At 45.6% G+C, this 16,097-nt stretch overlaps 1 protein-coding gene across 2 annotated transcripts; it reads right to left on the bottom strand.

The window, feature by feature from the left end:
* Positions 1-8,808: 8,808 nt before the first annotated feature.
* On the bottom strand, positions 8,809-14,171 carry rgcc (regulator of cell cycle; the record flags this gene model as incomplete). 2 transcript variants are annotated; one of them, XM_084545403.1, is made up of 5 exons in its annotated part: positions 14,034-14,171; positions 13,741-13,914; positions 11,516-11,629; positions 11,372-11,434; positions 8,809-9,585 (listed from the first exon to the last, which is right to left on the bottom strand). In XM_084545403.1, exons 1-5 carry the CDS (start codon positions 14,059-14,061, stop codon positions 9,578-9,580), a joined length of 387 nt encoding a protein of 128 aa, XP_084401529.1. In that variant the 5' UTR covers positions 14,062-14,171. The 2 variants fall into 2 exon arrangements, with proteins under 2 accessions (XP_084401529.1, XP_084401528.1); XM_084545402.1 differs by lacking the exon at positions 8,809-9,585 and having other exon boundaries at positions 11,361-11,434.
* Between the last annotated feature and the right edge of the window lie 1,926 nt (positions 14,172-16,097).

The following is a 16,097-nucleotide window of genomic DNA, read 5'->3' on the forward strand; positions in this document are numbered from 1 at the left end:
CTCTTAATGACAGGCTGCTGCAGCTGCCCCAGAGCTAAACCCTGACCCAGCTTTCTAACCCGGCCAGGGGGCGACGGGGCAGGGGGGAGGGGGGTATTGAGATAGAGCATGTAACCTTCTACGAGCTGCAAGAAGTCAAGTGGCGTAGGTGGAAGCCAGGAGTGTGGGGGGGCTGCAAGAACATCTGTTGGAGCTTCATTCTCAACAATGGCCTTTGTTTACTGGACCCAGATTTATTAGGAATTCACACGGTCTGTTGATTCCTGTTCACTGGAATGAATCAGGAACACGTTTTAATGTTGAAAGATATTTAAAGTACAACAAAAAGAATGTGCAAATGTCCATTTTTTGTCATTCTTTTAATTCAGTTTGTCTTAAAAAAGCATTGCATGTCTCCTGTGGAACAAAGGATCTTCAGTTCAGACGCCTCTGAGATGTTTCACATTGCTGCAGCTCTTTCTTCTCCTGACGTCAGGGTGAATGACGAGGCGTGTGCGAGCTGTTTACCAGAGGATCTTCCCTCAGATTGTGGTCGGGACGTAAACAGAGACCCGTGAAGGACGGCTCATCTTTTTTGTGTTTCGCTGCCTCAGCAGGATGTTACAGCCTCACCTCTGAGCTCCTCCGCTCTCTGAGTCATTACTACGTACTCTACTCATCTGTTTACTACAACATCAGTTTAAACGGAGCACATGTCAGATCTGATGGTGCACGCTGTGACCGGGGGGCCTCTCCTCTCCTCTCCCTCGCCCTCCTCCTCTGGGTTTAATGGGCTCGTTGGCACCACAGGAGCAGATGAGTGTCCAGCACAGAGACGTCTATTGAGAGAAGAGAGAGTTCATTGTAGCTGCCCTGGGGGCCATTTAGGAATTAAGGGGGGGGGGGGGGGGGGCAAATTGCATCGGTGGAAAGCATTCCTTGAAAACGAGAGTAGGAAACTTCTTCATTTGGACGCGGATGAGTCATGTTCGTTTTTTTTTGCCCGTTTCTGTTGAAAGTTGCTCCTGAATAGATCCAGATCTTCCGAGCCAATCAGATCATTTGGGCGGGGCTTAATGTGGTGATGGACAGAAGAGTATCATGGCTGAAACACGTCCCATAATGGAATCCAGATGTTGTGTTACCACACTCACCTATACGCCAGGCTAACCGCCTTTAGGTCAATTATACGATCTATTACTGCACAGGAAACACATGCACTGATCAGCCATAACATTATGACCACCTTCCTAATATTGTGTAGGTCTCCCTTGTGGTGACTCATCAGAGAATGGACATGGGTCTTCTGAGGGTGTCCTGTGGTGTCTGGCAACAAAATGTTGTTAGTGGGGGGGGCTTTGAGGGGACCGTGTCAATGGTGATCGGAAAACTGATGCATGTTCACCGACCGGCCATAACATTATGACCACCTTCCTAATATTGTGTATGTCTTCCTTGTGGTGAGTCATCAGAGAATGGACATGGGCCTTCTGAGGGTGTCCTGTGGTGTTAGTGGGGGGGCCTTTGAGGGGAGGGGCCTCTGTGGATCATCCCACAGATACTTGATCAGTTTGGGATCTAGTGAATTTGGAGGCCAGGTCAACACCTTGTGCTGTTCTTCATGTTTTTTTTTTAGTTGTTCCTAAAGTGTTTTGTGTGTGTGTCTGTGTCAGGCTGCATCCTGCTGGGGATGGCTGCTGCCATCAAGGAGTGTCATTGCTATGGGGTGGGGGTGCCTGGTCTGGTCTAGGTGGGTGCTACATGTCTAAGTAACATCCACACCAATGAATGCCAGGTCCAGAAGTTTCCCAGCAGAACACTGAATTGTCACAAGATGGACGATGTTATTCACTTCTCTACGCCTTGAAGGAGTTAAGATGCAGAACGACAGATGGACGAGTGGAAGGAAACCGAGGACGAGCTCAACAGATGGGAAGCAGACAGAATAAAGTGAGAGTGGCTGCAGGACAACAGGAGGCCGTCTGGGCTCTGTCTGTTTGCAGCTGACGTGTGTTTTTCTTTTCTATCATTTTTCCATCTTAATAATTCAGTTTTTTATTTATTTTTTTATCTGAACACATGTGAGAGGGTCCAAGCTCTAAATGTCAACAGTTAACGTTGGGTCAATCTTCACGTTTGCAGCCTCTCAGCAGTGACTCATCAGCTGGAAACACAGGGTCACCCTCACATCCAGCTAATGGAGCGAGCTCTCTGACTCAGAGTCTTTCCCCTCACCCCACCTCCTCCACCCACCACCTCCTCCTTGGCCATGATTCATAAACAGTATCAGGGTTTTATCTAGCAGAGCTAATCAGCTGATCAGAGCACTTCTAATGTGGAAGGAACGTCTTTATTCTCTCCTCCAGATGTTTGACTTTCCACCGTCAACGGCTGAGGCAGAGGAGACGACCCCTTTACTTCAAATAAGCAAAATGACCCGCTAGTAGAAGAGGACACTTTGACAGAAGACTGGAGATTTTAAAAGCCTCAAAGGACCCACAGATTTATACAAACGAGTGATTTTAGACTAAAAGGAGACTAAAAATTTGTGTTGATCCAAGGAAAAATATGAACAGAACAGTTTCCTCCGGAGCGATGGTTGTGACTTTACAAAGAGACTTCATCGATGCACAAGAGAAATTGGTTGGACACAGTAGCTCAGTTGCACATAATAAATAAATAAATAAATAAATAAAAAGAAAACACCAGTAAGAAGAAAAAATAGGTCTATAATAGTAATAAAAAAAGAAAGAAAATAAAAATAATAATAAAAATAAAAATAATAAAAATAAAAATAATAAAAATAAAAAATAAAAATAATAAAATAAAAATAATGAAAATAACAATGAAAATGAAAATAAAAAATAATAAAAATAAAAATAATAAAAATAAAAATAAAAATAATGAAAATAAAAAATAAAAATAAATAAAATAAAAATAAAAATAATAAAAATAAAAATAAAAAGAATACAAATAAAAATAAAAAGAATAAAAATATAAAATAAAATAATGTAAGCACAAATATACAAGATTTGCATAGGTACAAATCTACAAAAATAAAAAATAACTAAATATGCACCATATACATGTGCTGTATTTCATCTATGGGCATACCATAAACTACATTTGACAATTATCTGTTTGTTAATAGATTAAGATGCTTAAAATAAGACATTTTAACTTTGTCAAAGTAGTTGCTGCACTTGTCTGCGTTCATCTAAAACCTTTAGAACTGTGCTAGTTCTCATTTTAAGCTTTAACTTAACTAAGAATCAGTGAGAAAATCTCTACAACAAGTTATAATAGATTATAAACATAAATTAGGAACAAAATACTCAAAGCGAGTCACTGCTCAAAAACATAAAAGCTGTCTGGTTTGAAGAATTATCTCGGTAGATAACACAAACAACACAAACAAACATATTTTGTCTTGAGTTCAGAGATTCCATCGTGTCTGAACACACCAGTGTGTCCTGATTTTCCTTCTGATGAAACGTTTCCAGATCGGCTCAGGGGACGTCCGGGCCGAGTGAGGAGGGAGACAGCTGTGTCTAAACCTTGGCCCGGCTGAGCACCAGCAGGCTCAGATCCCAGTCATGTTGTCACTTCTGCTCCGGGCTAACGCGCGCTCTGCTGCAGCCACATGCTAGCCGGGCGTAGCCGCGCTCAGTTCCTCCTCAGAAACGCTGCATTTGGATTTCATTACGGGACGTGTTTCAGCTCAAACAGAGAAAAAGAAATACGTCTGCATGCAACTGGATGGTGCTCCAACCGACCAGAGGCATTTTGTTGTAAACTAATTCAACTCCACGGTGCAAGGCTTTAGTTTTGCTTGTCTTTGGTCCAATAGAGACATTGCACCACCTTAAACTGGATCACACTAAGTCTAAGGCTTACTGAGGAAGAGGAAATTCTCCTTATAATTTCCTGCCAGATTGTTTCTGGGATTGTTTTGCACAAATCTGTATCCCATTTACTTTCAATAAAGTTGGTATGTCCGTTAATATAAATTCTCCTTATTTTATTAATGTTTTTCTGTTGCTGTTACTCCTCTGTCCATCTTTGCATAAAGCTCCTCCCAGACAATCTGATTGGCTCTGTAGATCTTTGCTGGAGCAGAATCAGTTCCCAACGGAGAGACTCCAGACAAACTTTCTGCTACGAAAGATTTGTGGGTGCAGAGTTTTGTCGTGCATTGGCAATTTGTCTCCGACACCCATGCGGCATGTTTTTAAAAGGTTTCTTGTTCAGATGCATGTAAAAGCTAAACTGTGAGAAGTTCCTTTCCAGCCCAACAGTCGTTTCCTGCTCTGTGTTTTCGTCATGCATGGGTTTTTCTCTCCACGTTCAAGCTGCAAGAATGAACTCCTGCACACATTTAACAAAGACATTAGGGAACTACACGTCCCATCAGGCTTTGGCAATAATTTCATCAGAGAGTTGTCATTGTTTTCCACTTTCTCAATGACTCAACATTAAGTCTGTGGCCGGAAAACTCTAATCCACAGGTGTCAAACATACAGCCCGTGGCCCAAAAGCGTCCCGCCAGAAGGTGTAATCTGGCCCGGGGCATGAATTTGTAAAAATAGCTGCTATTGATAATTTGAACACTGTTTTAGAAAGAGAAGAAGGCAGAACACAACAATGAGACCCAGGGCTGAACAGCAGACAGCAATGAGCCCAGATGGCACTTATTTTAACATGTAATTTATTTTTTTAAGGATAATTTATTAAATGTCAACATTATCCTAATGTATTTGTCCTTCTTTGCACTAAAACAAATGGAAATAACCTGGAGTTGCCTTTACTTACAGGTTGTTTTTCTGTTATGTTAGTGGTCCGGCCCCGCCTGAGATCAAATCGGGCTTGTATGTGGCCCCCTGAACTAAAATGAGTTTGACACCCCTGCTCTAATCCGTTCTACCCAGGCTTTTAATAACTTGAAAGTGCAAAAATAATAACTGTAAAACTCTGTAATTCTCACGATTGTCATTTCTGACTTGAGCATGTTTCAGATGTATGTAACATGCAAGGACTGGACTAAAAACTAATGAGACAAAGAGGAAAGTGATATCGTTAGCCTCATAGCATAACTGCCTCAGGCATTTTTTGGCCACTGTTACAATACCAATAAAAAATACCAATGTGCTTGATAGAAAATGTGCTTTTTCTTGTTTTCCGAAAATGTTAAAATATGACTTAGGCAATTATGCTATGAGGCTAACGATATGTAAATGTTTTGATTCATCCGAGGAGCGCTCTGCTTTCCATTTACAGAAACTCCCAACGGATGAATTCTTAGCTCAAACCAATAACAACCAGACGTTAAACCGTTGATGTTTCGTGAAGAGGAACGAACGAGCGCGCTCTGAGTTTCAAATCTTGAAATGAAAGCAGAACTGAGACGTTTCCCCCTGTTGTCATAACACCCTCTGTTGTATGTGTTTTCCCCAGATCTGAGATGATTTTTTTTTTCATTGTTTCCTAGTAACCAAACAAGCCAAAGATGTGTCATGTGTGACATTTTTTCCCCCTTAAGTCTTCAGAAAACCATCCAGCACCTGCTGCTGAGGTCTCCATTCAGCTGCACGGACATCCACGGCAGTAAATCCAGCGCTCTGTCGGCTCCAACACGCCCACTCATTGTCCATGCTCTGCCGGCCGCTAAAGTCTCCGGTGGCTGTGAAGCATCTGGATGGAGACGAGGCTAGGATGTGTCATGTTCGAACCATCCAGAGTCGTTTCAGTCCTGCGTGGTAGCCGGAGGCGTGGTCGTGGCTCGGCGTGACGCGGCAGAGTCGTTCCCAGTCGGGTCATAGATGAGCCAGGCTGATAGTGGTGATGGAGATCATAATGGATGTGCAATTAAACGGGACCAAAGGAGGTTGGACGGAGGCAATAATCATTAGCTATGACAGCCAGAGCCGCCTGTCAATCTTCATTTGACATCTGGACTCTGTCATCGTTGTCAGGGAGTGAGTTCAGGAGTGCATGGGGTTTGTATCCAAATTGGAGAATATTTAATCTTCCTTTTATCTCCAGAAACATTTATTAAATGACATAAACGATCTTTCTGAACTCTTTCACAGCAAAAAGCTGGAACCAAACTAGTTACTTCCTCTTCACATATATTGCCAAATAATTATGGATGTCCCGATCGGTATCAGCGCCGATCCAGGCCTTTTTAAAATGATCAGATCAGATCGGCAGCTTCAGCCAAGCCTGATTTGTTTGTAGTCATTTATTTTAGGTCTGACGTAAACCAAAACCACATCCCTGTTGCAGCAAAACATCTTCTTCCTCTTCGTTGCCTAGCGCCAAAGCTGCCAAAAACAAAGAAGAAGAAGAAGAAGAAGAAGAAGAAGAAGAAGAAGAAGAAGAAGACCTAAAATCAGGTTAATAAACATGTCTTTTCCATTGTGCTATGTGGATGTGTGGTGAGGTGGTAGTAGTTGATCATCTAAACAGAATCCATGGAGTCCACTCAGTCAAAGGCTGCACCCAAACAACAACAACAAACACTGAACGTTTAAAAGAAGAGAAAAGTTTCCTGGAGACAGCGTCAAGGAGAAACATCTTCCAGAGAGGGTTAGGGAGTTTATGGCAGCGTTGGATGACCAGAACATTTCTGGAGTAGAGAACACAAGGTACCAGCTACCCTCTCCACACTACATTAACTCTGACTGAAAGATTTATTGGACTGAATCCAGTTGATCTAAGTAGAAAAACTCAATCAGCAGGTCACCTGACGTGGACCGACCTGCATCAAACCTCCAACCTTTATTCTACGAACGCAAACAAGCGAGGTGAACAGGCTGAAGACACCCGAACGCACTTGTTCTCTCCTTCGCTGCCGGCAGAGACATCTGGACACCAGAGACGCGAAGACCCAGTGGAAAGCCGAACCTGATATTTGGCTCCGCGTATTTCCGTCTGTTTGTGATGTGGACACACATCTGTGCGTCTCTGCCCAGCCTATTCATAGAGCGACCACTCCAGCAGTGTTGCAGGGGCCTCCCGTAGGAACCCATCTGGATGTGAAGACTGGCAGACAGCTTGTTCTCCATCTAGCCACCTCTATCTCTTAAGGCTCCGCGTCTCTGCTCTTAGTTCATCCCTGTTCATAGCCGTCTCGCAAATCAAATCTTGGTTTCGTGCTCCGTATGCAAACAAACACCGAGATCATTTGAGGTGCAATAGAACAGCTGCTGTCTCTAAAGGATCTCTACCTACCGCTGTTTCAGAACCAAGAACTGCACCGTTTAAAGTGTGGGCCTCATGACCTGGGCACACAGACCTGCACAAAACTCACATTTAACTACTCAGGAGGTGTACTCGCTGTGTGTTCACACTACCGAAGGAATGAGGTCAAACGTGTCCCAGGCCACCTCCAAATGTGGTCAGAGATCAGACCACTCAAACGCGACCTCGGTGCATCCCAGTTGTGTTCACATCTCAACTTTACACTAGTCACTTGTGATCTGATGCCCCAGGACGGATGTTAATGCCACGTCTGAACGGGGTCGTTGCCAGGCCTCTCCTAGATTCCCACACTTCCTGTCCACGGCCAAGGCCAACACTTCTTCCGGGACCGACCCATTCCCGCCACTAAGATGACCGCTGCTGCCAAGTGGTGCCCCCTCGGGGGAATCATGTGTTGAGTCAACATGACCTCTCGGATCAGTTCCAGCTGCCCGGCCTCTAAACACCAGGGGAGGTGGACTCTCATCTGGCTTGTGCCCACAGCTTCCTTCTGCCAACTGGACTGACTGAAGAAACAACCTGGCGCTTCCATGCCAGCTTCCTGCCGTCAGATTAATGCAGACTGGTGTGTCGTGATCGTAGGCAGGCTGGATCTGCAGACTGTGACGCTGGATTTGTGGAAAAACGTGAGATTTATTGTCAAATAGAATCAAAGCCTGCAGCAGAAATTAGTCTGAACACGCAGAGCTGAACTGAAATGTTGAAAAATGTGGAAAAAGTCTTGTCCGTGACCTAATACCCTCAGGGTAATTGTGAAAACATGGCGCGGTCACACGGAGCCCTGATCTGATCTGATCTGATCTGGGTGATAAACTGTTGTGCAATAGTAGTTTGTGCTAAGGTCGTTTTGGTTTGCAGACTTTAGTTTTAACTTTAACTTCTAGCATTGAGTTTAACATCATGCACGGACCAGGTAGGGAGTTCAGTTGCATTGTGGGAATCGTAGGATCCGGAGCAGAACACGGATTTAGCCGTAGCACCTTGTGCGTCTGCACCTGCTGCACCGACGCGATGAAACTGATCCAAGGAAGCTGCCGTCTACCAACGGTTAACGACCTCTGACCTCTGCTGGTCTGCAGACAGGAGGGTGCCTCTGACTACTTTAGCCACAGCTGCTCCCGGGGGCCAGGAAGGGGTCACGCCCTGCCGTCTCCCTCCACCTCTGGAAATAGACCCTGTTGCTAAAGAGGTTACGTAAGTTGCCGCTTTGTTGAGTGGTTGATTAATGAGCACAGGAGGTAAGAGGAGCGTGATATCTGGCGTTTGGCGGTGGTGTGTTGGCGTCGGGGAAGTCCTGCCGGTGCCTCGTGTCATTTAAAAAATACAAACTGTGCTAGTTAGCAGCTCCACACCGACTGCGCTTCCTGGAAGAAATCAGTAGCTACTTGTGTGATTAATAATAGCTATCATATCATATCTAGACGTTTCAGTTTCTTATTCTGCAGACTGCACAGCATGCAGATGTGTGATGGCTGCAGAGAGAAGGGAAGCAAAAGAGCCGCAGAGCATGCAAACATGACCAGAGCTGTGCCTTAAACATCCAAAAATAAAGACAGGAGACACGTGTTAGTAAAAGAACATTATTCCATAGTTTATTATGATCTCTGACAGGCATTAGCTGTATTAAATACACACTGCTTTCCAGTTTTTTGTTTTTTTTTCTCAGAGCGGATTAAGTTCACATTTGATCAATCTCGATCCGACCGTCCCGTCCTGACACCGAGGCAAATAAAATTATTATTTACATATGATACAAAAATATAATTCACCCCCCAGAAAAAAAAAATAAAAGAGTGACAAATTTACAATAAGAAGCTCTATAAAATTACAAATATATTTCTATTATAAAAAGCCTTTTTTTTTTTTTTTAATTTTAATTTTATTTTAAATACTCTTCCAGTTCAGGTTTTGGGTGAGGGAGCGTAACCTGGGCCTGCGTTCGTGGGATGATTTGTAATTCTGACAGTGAACGTTCCAGTGACTCGCTCCACTCCTCGTCTTCACTCCTCACACATTTGTCTCGGAGGCCGTTACCTCATGGCTGCCGAGTATTCCTGTCCTGCGAAGCTAATTCTGGCCCTTCCTGCAGCCCGGTAGCCGTGCGGGCTGGAGTATTTTTTTATTTATTTTTTTTCAGAGCGCTGCCGGGTTAACTTTGGGAGCGCTGGCAGGAGCTGATGCTGTGGCGGCGGTGGAGCTACTTGGCAGTTGCTGTGGCATCCAGCTGCATCCTGTTGGGTGGTTTTCGGTGTTCGGGGTGGGAGTGGGGGGCAGGTGCGTATTAACTGCTCCCTCCCTCGTGGCGACGCTCCAAGATGACTGTGAGATTACTGTGTCACATGCCTGAGAAGAGACAGAGACAGACATGATTAGAACAGGACTCCCCGGCTCCTGCGGCGCTGGCTCTATTCTCAGAGCGGCGGATGGTCGTCGTAAACACCGGTGGCCCTAATAAACACGCCATTCTACGGGCCTTACTGGGATGGGAGGAGGGAGGAGGGGGGGAGGGATCTGGCTGACTGCCTGAGCGCCTGATTCCACGTTCAACTTTACCGCGTCAAAGACGGGCATTCAGGGGCTACGACGTGGGACAGGACGGCGGCATGGAAATGAGGGAAGCGTTATTTAAACTCCCACTTCTGCCTCATTCCATCCCTGACGTTTCGCCCGGCATTCCTCGTGCTCCGATGCAAGTTCCAACACTCACAAGCCCCGAGTGGAGATGAGGTCCAGCGCGAATTAGCCACGCACCGCGAGTCTATCAGGCATGGCGTTGAGCGAGCTACTAAACAGCCCCGTTGCGATCCTCAGGTTACAGCTTTGAGCGTGTCACGTCAAGTCTTATTGATACGGGCCAATATTAGAAATCACAAATTCAGCCTCAGGGGGGCTACGCAATCTCTGAGGAACGTTCTCTGTCGTTAAAACCTCTCCAGGAACACTTTCAAAGGGAGAAGAAGAAACACAAACACAGGGCTATGCATATATACACCGATCAGTCATAACATTACGACCACCTTCCTAACATTGTGCAGGTCTCCCTTGTGGTGACTCATCAGAGAATGGACATGGGCCTTCTGAGGGTGTCCTGTTGTTAGTGGGGGTGTCTTTGAGGGGAGGGGCCTCTGTGGATCATCCCACAGATACTTGATCAGTTTGGGATCTAGTGAATGTGGAGGCCTCATACACCCAATTACCCACACCTGCCTATAGATGCACCTAACCTCTCCTCGCCCGTTTGACTCAGTTCTCAAACCCCTCCACCCCGACCCTCTCTGTTCTCTCTTCTCCTTGACAATCTATTTGCAGGAACCAGGGGGTCGAGGAGCCGACGCCTCCAGAGATATGCCCCCACCCTGAATCTCTTTCCCTGGTTTCCTACGTCCAGTCGTCCAAGGATCATCATCAGTCGTTTCTCAATTCTCTTTTCCTTCCCCTCGACCCCTCGACCCTTCCGTTCAATCTCCTATCTTTCCCTTCTCTTTAACTTAAACTTCTTTGAATATCAAGAGGTGTGGTCTTGTTAGTGAAGTTGTTCTTAAAGTGTTTTGTGGTTGCATCCTGTTGGGGGTGCCTGGTCTGGTCTAGGTGGGTGCTACATGTATAAGTAACATCCACACCAATGAATGCCAGGTCCAGAAGTTTCCCTGCAGAACACTGAACTGTCACAAGATGGTTTAAATGTTATTCACTTCACCTCTCAGTGGTCATAATGTTGTGGCTGATCGGTGTGTATTCGTGCAAAATGGGAGGACTGAAGGAAACAGAACCCCAGTCTTTGCCTGTGTGCTCTGTGGTGTGTGTAAACTGCATGGTGTCCGCTGCAGCACTCCCTTGAGTGACGGCTGAAAAGGGACACGCAGCCTTCCCCTCCGGTGTAACCCCAGAGGTCCCGGGGCCCGCTACATGCCTGCGCCCCTTCATAATCCTGACACATCACCGTTTCTTAGAAAACCCAGAGGGGAGCGACTCCCCGTGTTGCTGCACGAGTGGTCGTTAGCATGGCCCGGGACGCAACGGGGGGGGGGGAACAAGCGCCTCCTGTTAATCCTGAGCGACGGGTGGCGCCGGCGCACGGGGGGCCCGATTCATCACACGGCTCCGACAGCCAGGCGGCATTAGCACTTACTCTCTAATGTCCTGTCGAGGTCGGCGATGAAGTCCTCCAGTTCTTTGGTGTCGCCGAGTTTGGCTGCAAACGAGACAGAGAGACGTCAAAACGAGGAGAGGGGGAGAGATCGGTTACAGAGCGTGTTTGAGGAGTTTGGCTCACGTTTGGGGGACAGGAGAGGAGGTGAGGAGGAGGTGGAGGCGGGGGAGAAGACGGTGGGTGAGTTCAGCCTCTCGTCGCTGAAGCTGAAGCTGTTCCTGTTGAGCGAATCTGCACCTGGAGCAGAGGAGAAAGAAAAATCAGATCCGAGCGAACGTTCGGCGCTGATGATCTGCGTCAGGGTGTAATCACCACATTCTCCTCTAATGACAGCCTTCCCCCCGCGGCCTGTCGCGCACATGCAACGCATCCAGCCTCTGGTGTGACGACCGACATGTGTGTTTCTATCAGTAAACAGTTGGATGCCTCCAGAGCGAGGAAAATAGAACGGGAGACCATAACTCAGCAGTAAGTGGCAGTAATATAATATGTTTTCCTCTTTAAAATCAACCATCCCGCTGCTCTTGAGCAAGATTTATTCATCTGTGACACGTTCAGAGCACGCTCCAGTTCGGGATGACGCCTCCGTCTCATCTACGCCTCCCAGATCTCCACTCAGAGCGTCGCCTAAATGACACAATGGCCGTGTTTCAAGCGGCCCCAGCAGAACGCAGCAAAATAAAGACAAAGAGAAGAGAACGTGGAGGCTTTCAGCTTTTCTGTCTCTAAACTTCTGTCATTAAAAAGCAACTTGTCATTCTTTTCTATCATTCCATCGCGGCGTCTTAAGTCAAGTGTGACAGGAAAAAAGATTACCCTGCACTCAGAGCTGCCTCGCTCGCCTCTCTGCAGAGTTTAGCAGTGTCTCAGATGTCGAGCACCTACTTACCCCCCCCCTTCTCTGACCTGCACCACTCCCAGTAGACGCCACACACAACGGTAAGTGGAGGGGTGGTGGTGGTGGTGGGGGGCCCGTGGCCTTTACATCAGAGCGTCTGACTTGAACCTGAAACCGCCACCTCTGTCTCTACCCTTCTACCTTCTCTCTATCTCCTCATCTCTCTCTCTCTTTCCCCCCTGCGTCTCCTGCGCACTAACACGCCGGGGTGCAGCCCAGAGACCGGTTTGGTTATTCATCAACAGTCCGTCCATCCATCAAGGCTGCGAGACAAAAGCCGGGACAGGTCCCTCTTCATTAGAATGCCATGGAGAGGACGGGGCCCGGGCAGGAATCTGATCCCTTGAGCAAATCAACGTAAGTGCCGCAGGTTCAAACACCTTCCTCCTTGTTTTTATTTTATCAAGGACATTGCACAACCCCCCAAGGCTCAGATAGGAGAATAAATGGTAGTAAAATATGTCACTAACAATACAGAGCAAGTTTTTGATTTGAAGTCATGAGTAAAAAACCTATATTCATCATGTTGAAGCCCCTATCTGGAGACCACCTTTACTTCTTATGGGCTACGGGGTGCCTGGTCTGGTCTAGGTGGGTGCTACATGTCTAAGTAACATCCACACCAATGAATGCCAGGTCCAGAAGTTTCCCAGCAGAACATTGAACTGTCACAAGATGGTTTAAATGTTATTCTCTTCTCCTGTCAGTGGTTTTAATGTTGTGGCTGATCGGTGTCTATTATATATATATATACATGCAAATCCGGAGCCCACCTTTATTTCTTCAGACCCTTTCCAGAACCCCTTCCCCTTAACGTCCCGACCCACCCGGCACGCATTTTCGCAAAAACTATCTTTGGGGACCTGGAGCGTGTTTCTCTGAGGCGATCCCATTTGGTTTGCAGCCCGCCCGGGGCCCGGCTCTGCAGCCTTTTTAAAACTCTGTATGGTAGATTAATATAGTAACGTATGATAGTAAAAGAGCCGCAATATGGGGGCAGGTGTGCCAAAATATGCAGCAGCAGCAGCAGCAGCAGCAGCCTGACGTGAAGCCTGAGTTTTCTCTCACTCATTCTTTATCACTCTCTCTGCTTTGAGTTGCGTGAGCGTGCATATGCAACAGTTTGCCAGTTGCCTTGGCAGCTCTCTGCTACTCACAAACAAGGTGCAGGAGAAGATCATTTTCTCAAACATGGCAGTAGAACAAGTATTACACCAGGCAGCACCCAGAGCCTGATCTCTGTTCTGGAGCAGGTCTCTTGCCTCCCCAGGTTGGAGGTGACCGCCTTTACCTATTTATGACCTAAACTGGGGTCGAGTTTTGTTGCAGATGCATGAGAAAAAAATAAAATAACATACAAAACTAAGGATCTATCCCTGCCCAGAGCTGGTGAGCTGTCAGTCTGGATGTGGTCCCCGGGTTGGGGGGGGGGGGGGGGGGGGTAACTCACTCTCTGTGTCGCTGATGCCGCTGTCGCTCACGCTGGCGCTGCTCCTCCTCTTCACCGTCTTCAGGTGCTCGTCGTACCTGAAGTGTCGCTTCTCCACGGGCGACGTGAAGTCTTCGATCACCGCGTCGAACTCGCACAGCACGTCGGTCAGATCCTCCTCGTTAACGAACTTTGCTGCAGAAAAACAAACAAAAAACTAGATTTACGACTAGAAAAAAGTGTCTACTGGAGTTTGCACTTTATTATTATTTTAAATTTAAATCAATGAATAAACACCAGGGTGGTCAGCCTACCTTGAGGTTTGAGCTTTGGAGACTTCATGGTTTCAGTGATCTGGTTAAATATTATCCTGTAACGTCCTCAGAGGTCCGTGTGTGTCCCTCAGTGTAAAGTCCCAGCCTCGGTCAGTCTTAAACTAAACCCTCCAGGACCGGGACAGGCGCCTTTTAACAAGCCCTGCTTAGCGGGGGCGGGGTCGACCGAGGCGGGGAGGAAAGGGGGAGGAAAGGGGAGTGTGTGTGAGTGTGTGTGTGTGAGTGTCTCCTTCATAAAAAGTCTGTTTGTAAACAGCGTCAGTGTCAGCTGCCAGGCAGAGTAATACCAAGATATATTTATCATCTGTCCACATTGGATCACCGGGCAGATCATGACAGGACTGTTACTGACTCAGAGTTACGACAAGTAGGAACACCCACCTCTCTGGTATGGGTCACAACCTAAAATTAAATAATCACAACTCAGGCTTTCAGTAGAATAACGTATTTAATCGCGATTAATCGCACAATATATAGTTATAGCGATTAATAGTTTACGTTTTATCTCTTTTAATGAAACTTGAAGGGATATATTTCAAGTTTTATTAAAGTTTTATCAAAAAAAATATATGTTTGCTTTATGCTAACTTATGTTTTCATTATTATTACAATAACTTGATATTTGAATGTCATTCAATACGATCAAACAAACAAACAATTAGACAGTCCTCCAACCAATCAGAGCCATTTTGTTGTGAACAAATTCAACTCCACAGCGCTCTCACTTAGGACACTGTTACTCTTCTGTCCGTCACCACATAAAGCCCCGCCCTCAAAATGATCCGATTGGCTATTAGCAGATCTTTGCCGGAGCAGAATCAGTTCCCAACTGAGCGACTCCAGAGCAACTTTCCAAGACAAAAGAAACGAGCAGGCGCGGAAGTTTCTCTGGCTTCGAGGCTAGCAACAAAACCAAAACAAAGACGAATGCTGCTCAGAGAGTTGTTGTGGAGGCGTCTTCGTTGCAATTAATCCAGCTCCGGTCGTAACTGTTCACATCGACGGTCAATGCACATGACTTTGTTCTTGTCTGTTTTTGCTTTTCTTCTACTTCATTTGTGATTTTTCTTAGTTTTGATAGTACAGGGCGTATTACTGCTCTCTGCAGGGTAAACTTATTTACTACAACTGCCCTTCAGATTCTGCTTGCTTTCCACACCATTAATGCTGCTTGGATCACCTCCTGATTTCACAAACTATAGTTTAGACCAAAGTAATAATAAGAGAGTATGTTTGCATTTATTTTCCATAAAAATAAAATAAAATAAAAGGAATTTGGGCTAACTTATTATTACCATGTTAATTTTGACAGCCCTAATAAGAACCTTTACTGTTCATCAGTAAGTACATTTTTATTTGAAATGTGGAACTTCCAATGCAAGTGAGCATCTTATCTCAGCTGTTTACAACTGTAATTCCCAAACAATGCTTCTGATAAATGAAAATATATATTTGTGAGTTTCAAGTATGCACCACCCACAGATGTTCCTAATAAAATATTAAACTTCCCACCAGTTGTTTAAAAATGAATAAGCTGCTTGGACGAAAGGTCTCAAGAAAACTCTAACAAGTCCGTTTGTCTTTGTTTCTGGTATATTCTATGACTTGGATGAGTGGGAATCTTCACCAGTTTTCTCTTAACATCAAGTTCTTTTTTGAAATTACGGAAGTTTAAAAACCCCAACACTTGTTTCACACATGGATTGAGATTAAAAAGACAGATTTCAAGTTACGCGTCTCTGCACGCTCCTAGGAGAAGACCTTTAAAGGCTTCTAAGTCTTTGTTTTGGACATCTATCTTGACATATATCTCACTGACAGCCTCACATATTTCGTCTGGAACTGAGCTGCAGCCAAAGTGAGCTTAGAGCGACACCTGGTGGTTCACAGTTGCATCTGATTTATTTTTCCGAGATGTTCATTCTAGGAAAAGCAGTCAACTCAAGATCTTCTTATTCACTTGTTGCAGGGGTTTTCAGTCACACAATTTTTTTTCAGAAAGGGAAGTTAAATGAAGGTTTGATTCAAGTCTTAATTATTGGT

The sequence above is a fragment of the Chelon labrosus genome (assembly GCF_963514085.1).
Source record: "Chelon labrosus genome assembly, chromosome: 5".
NCBI lineage: Eukaryota > Metazoa > Chordata > Actinopteri > Mugiliformes > Mugilidae > Chelon > Chelon labrosus.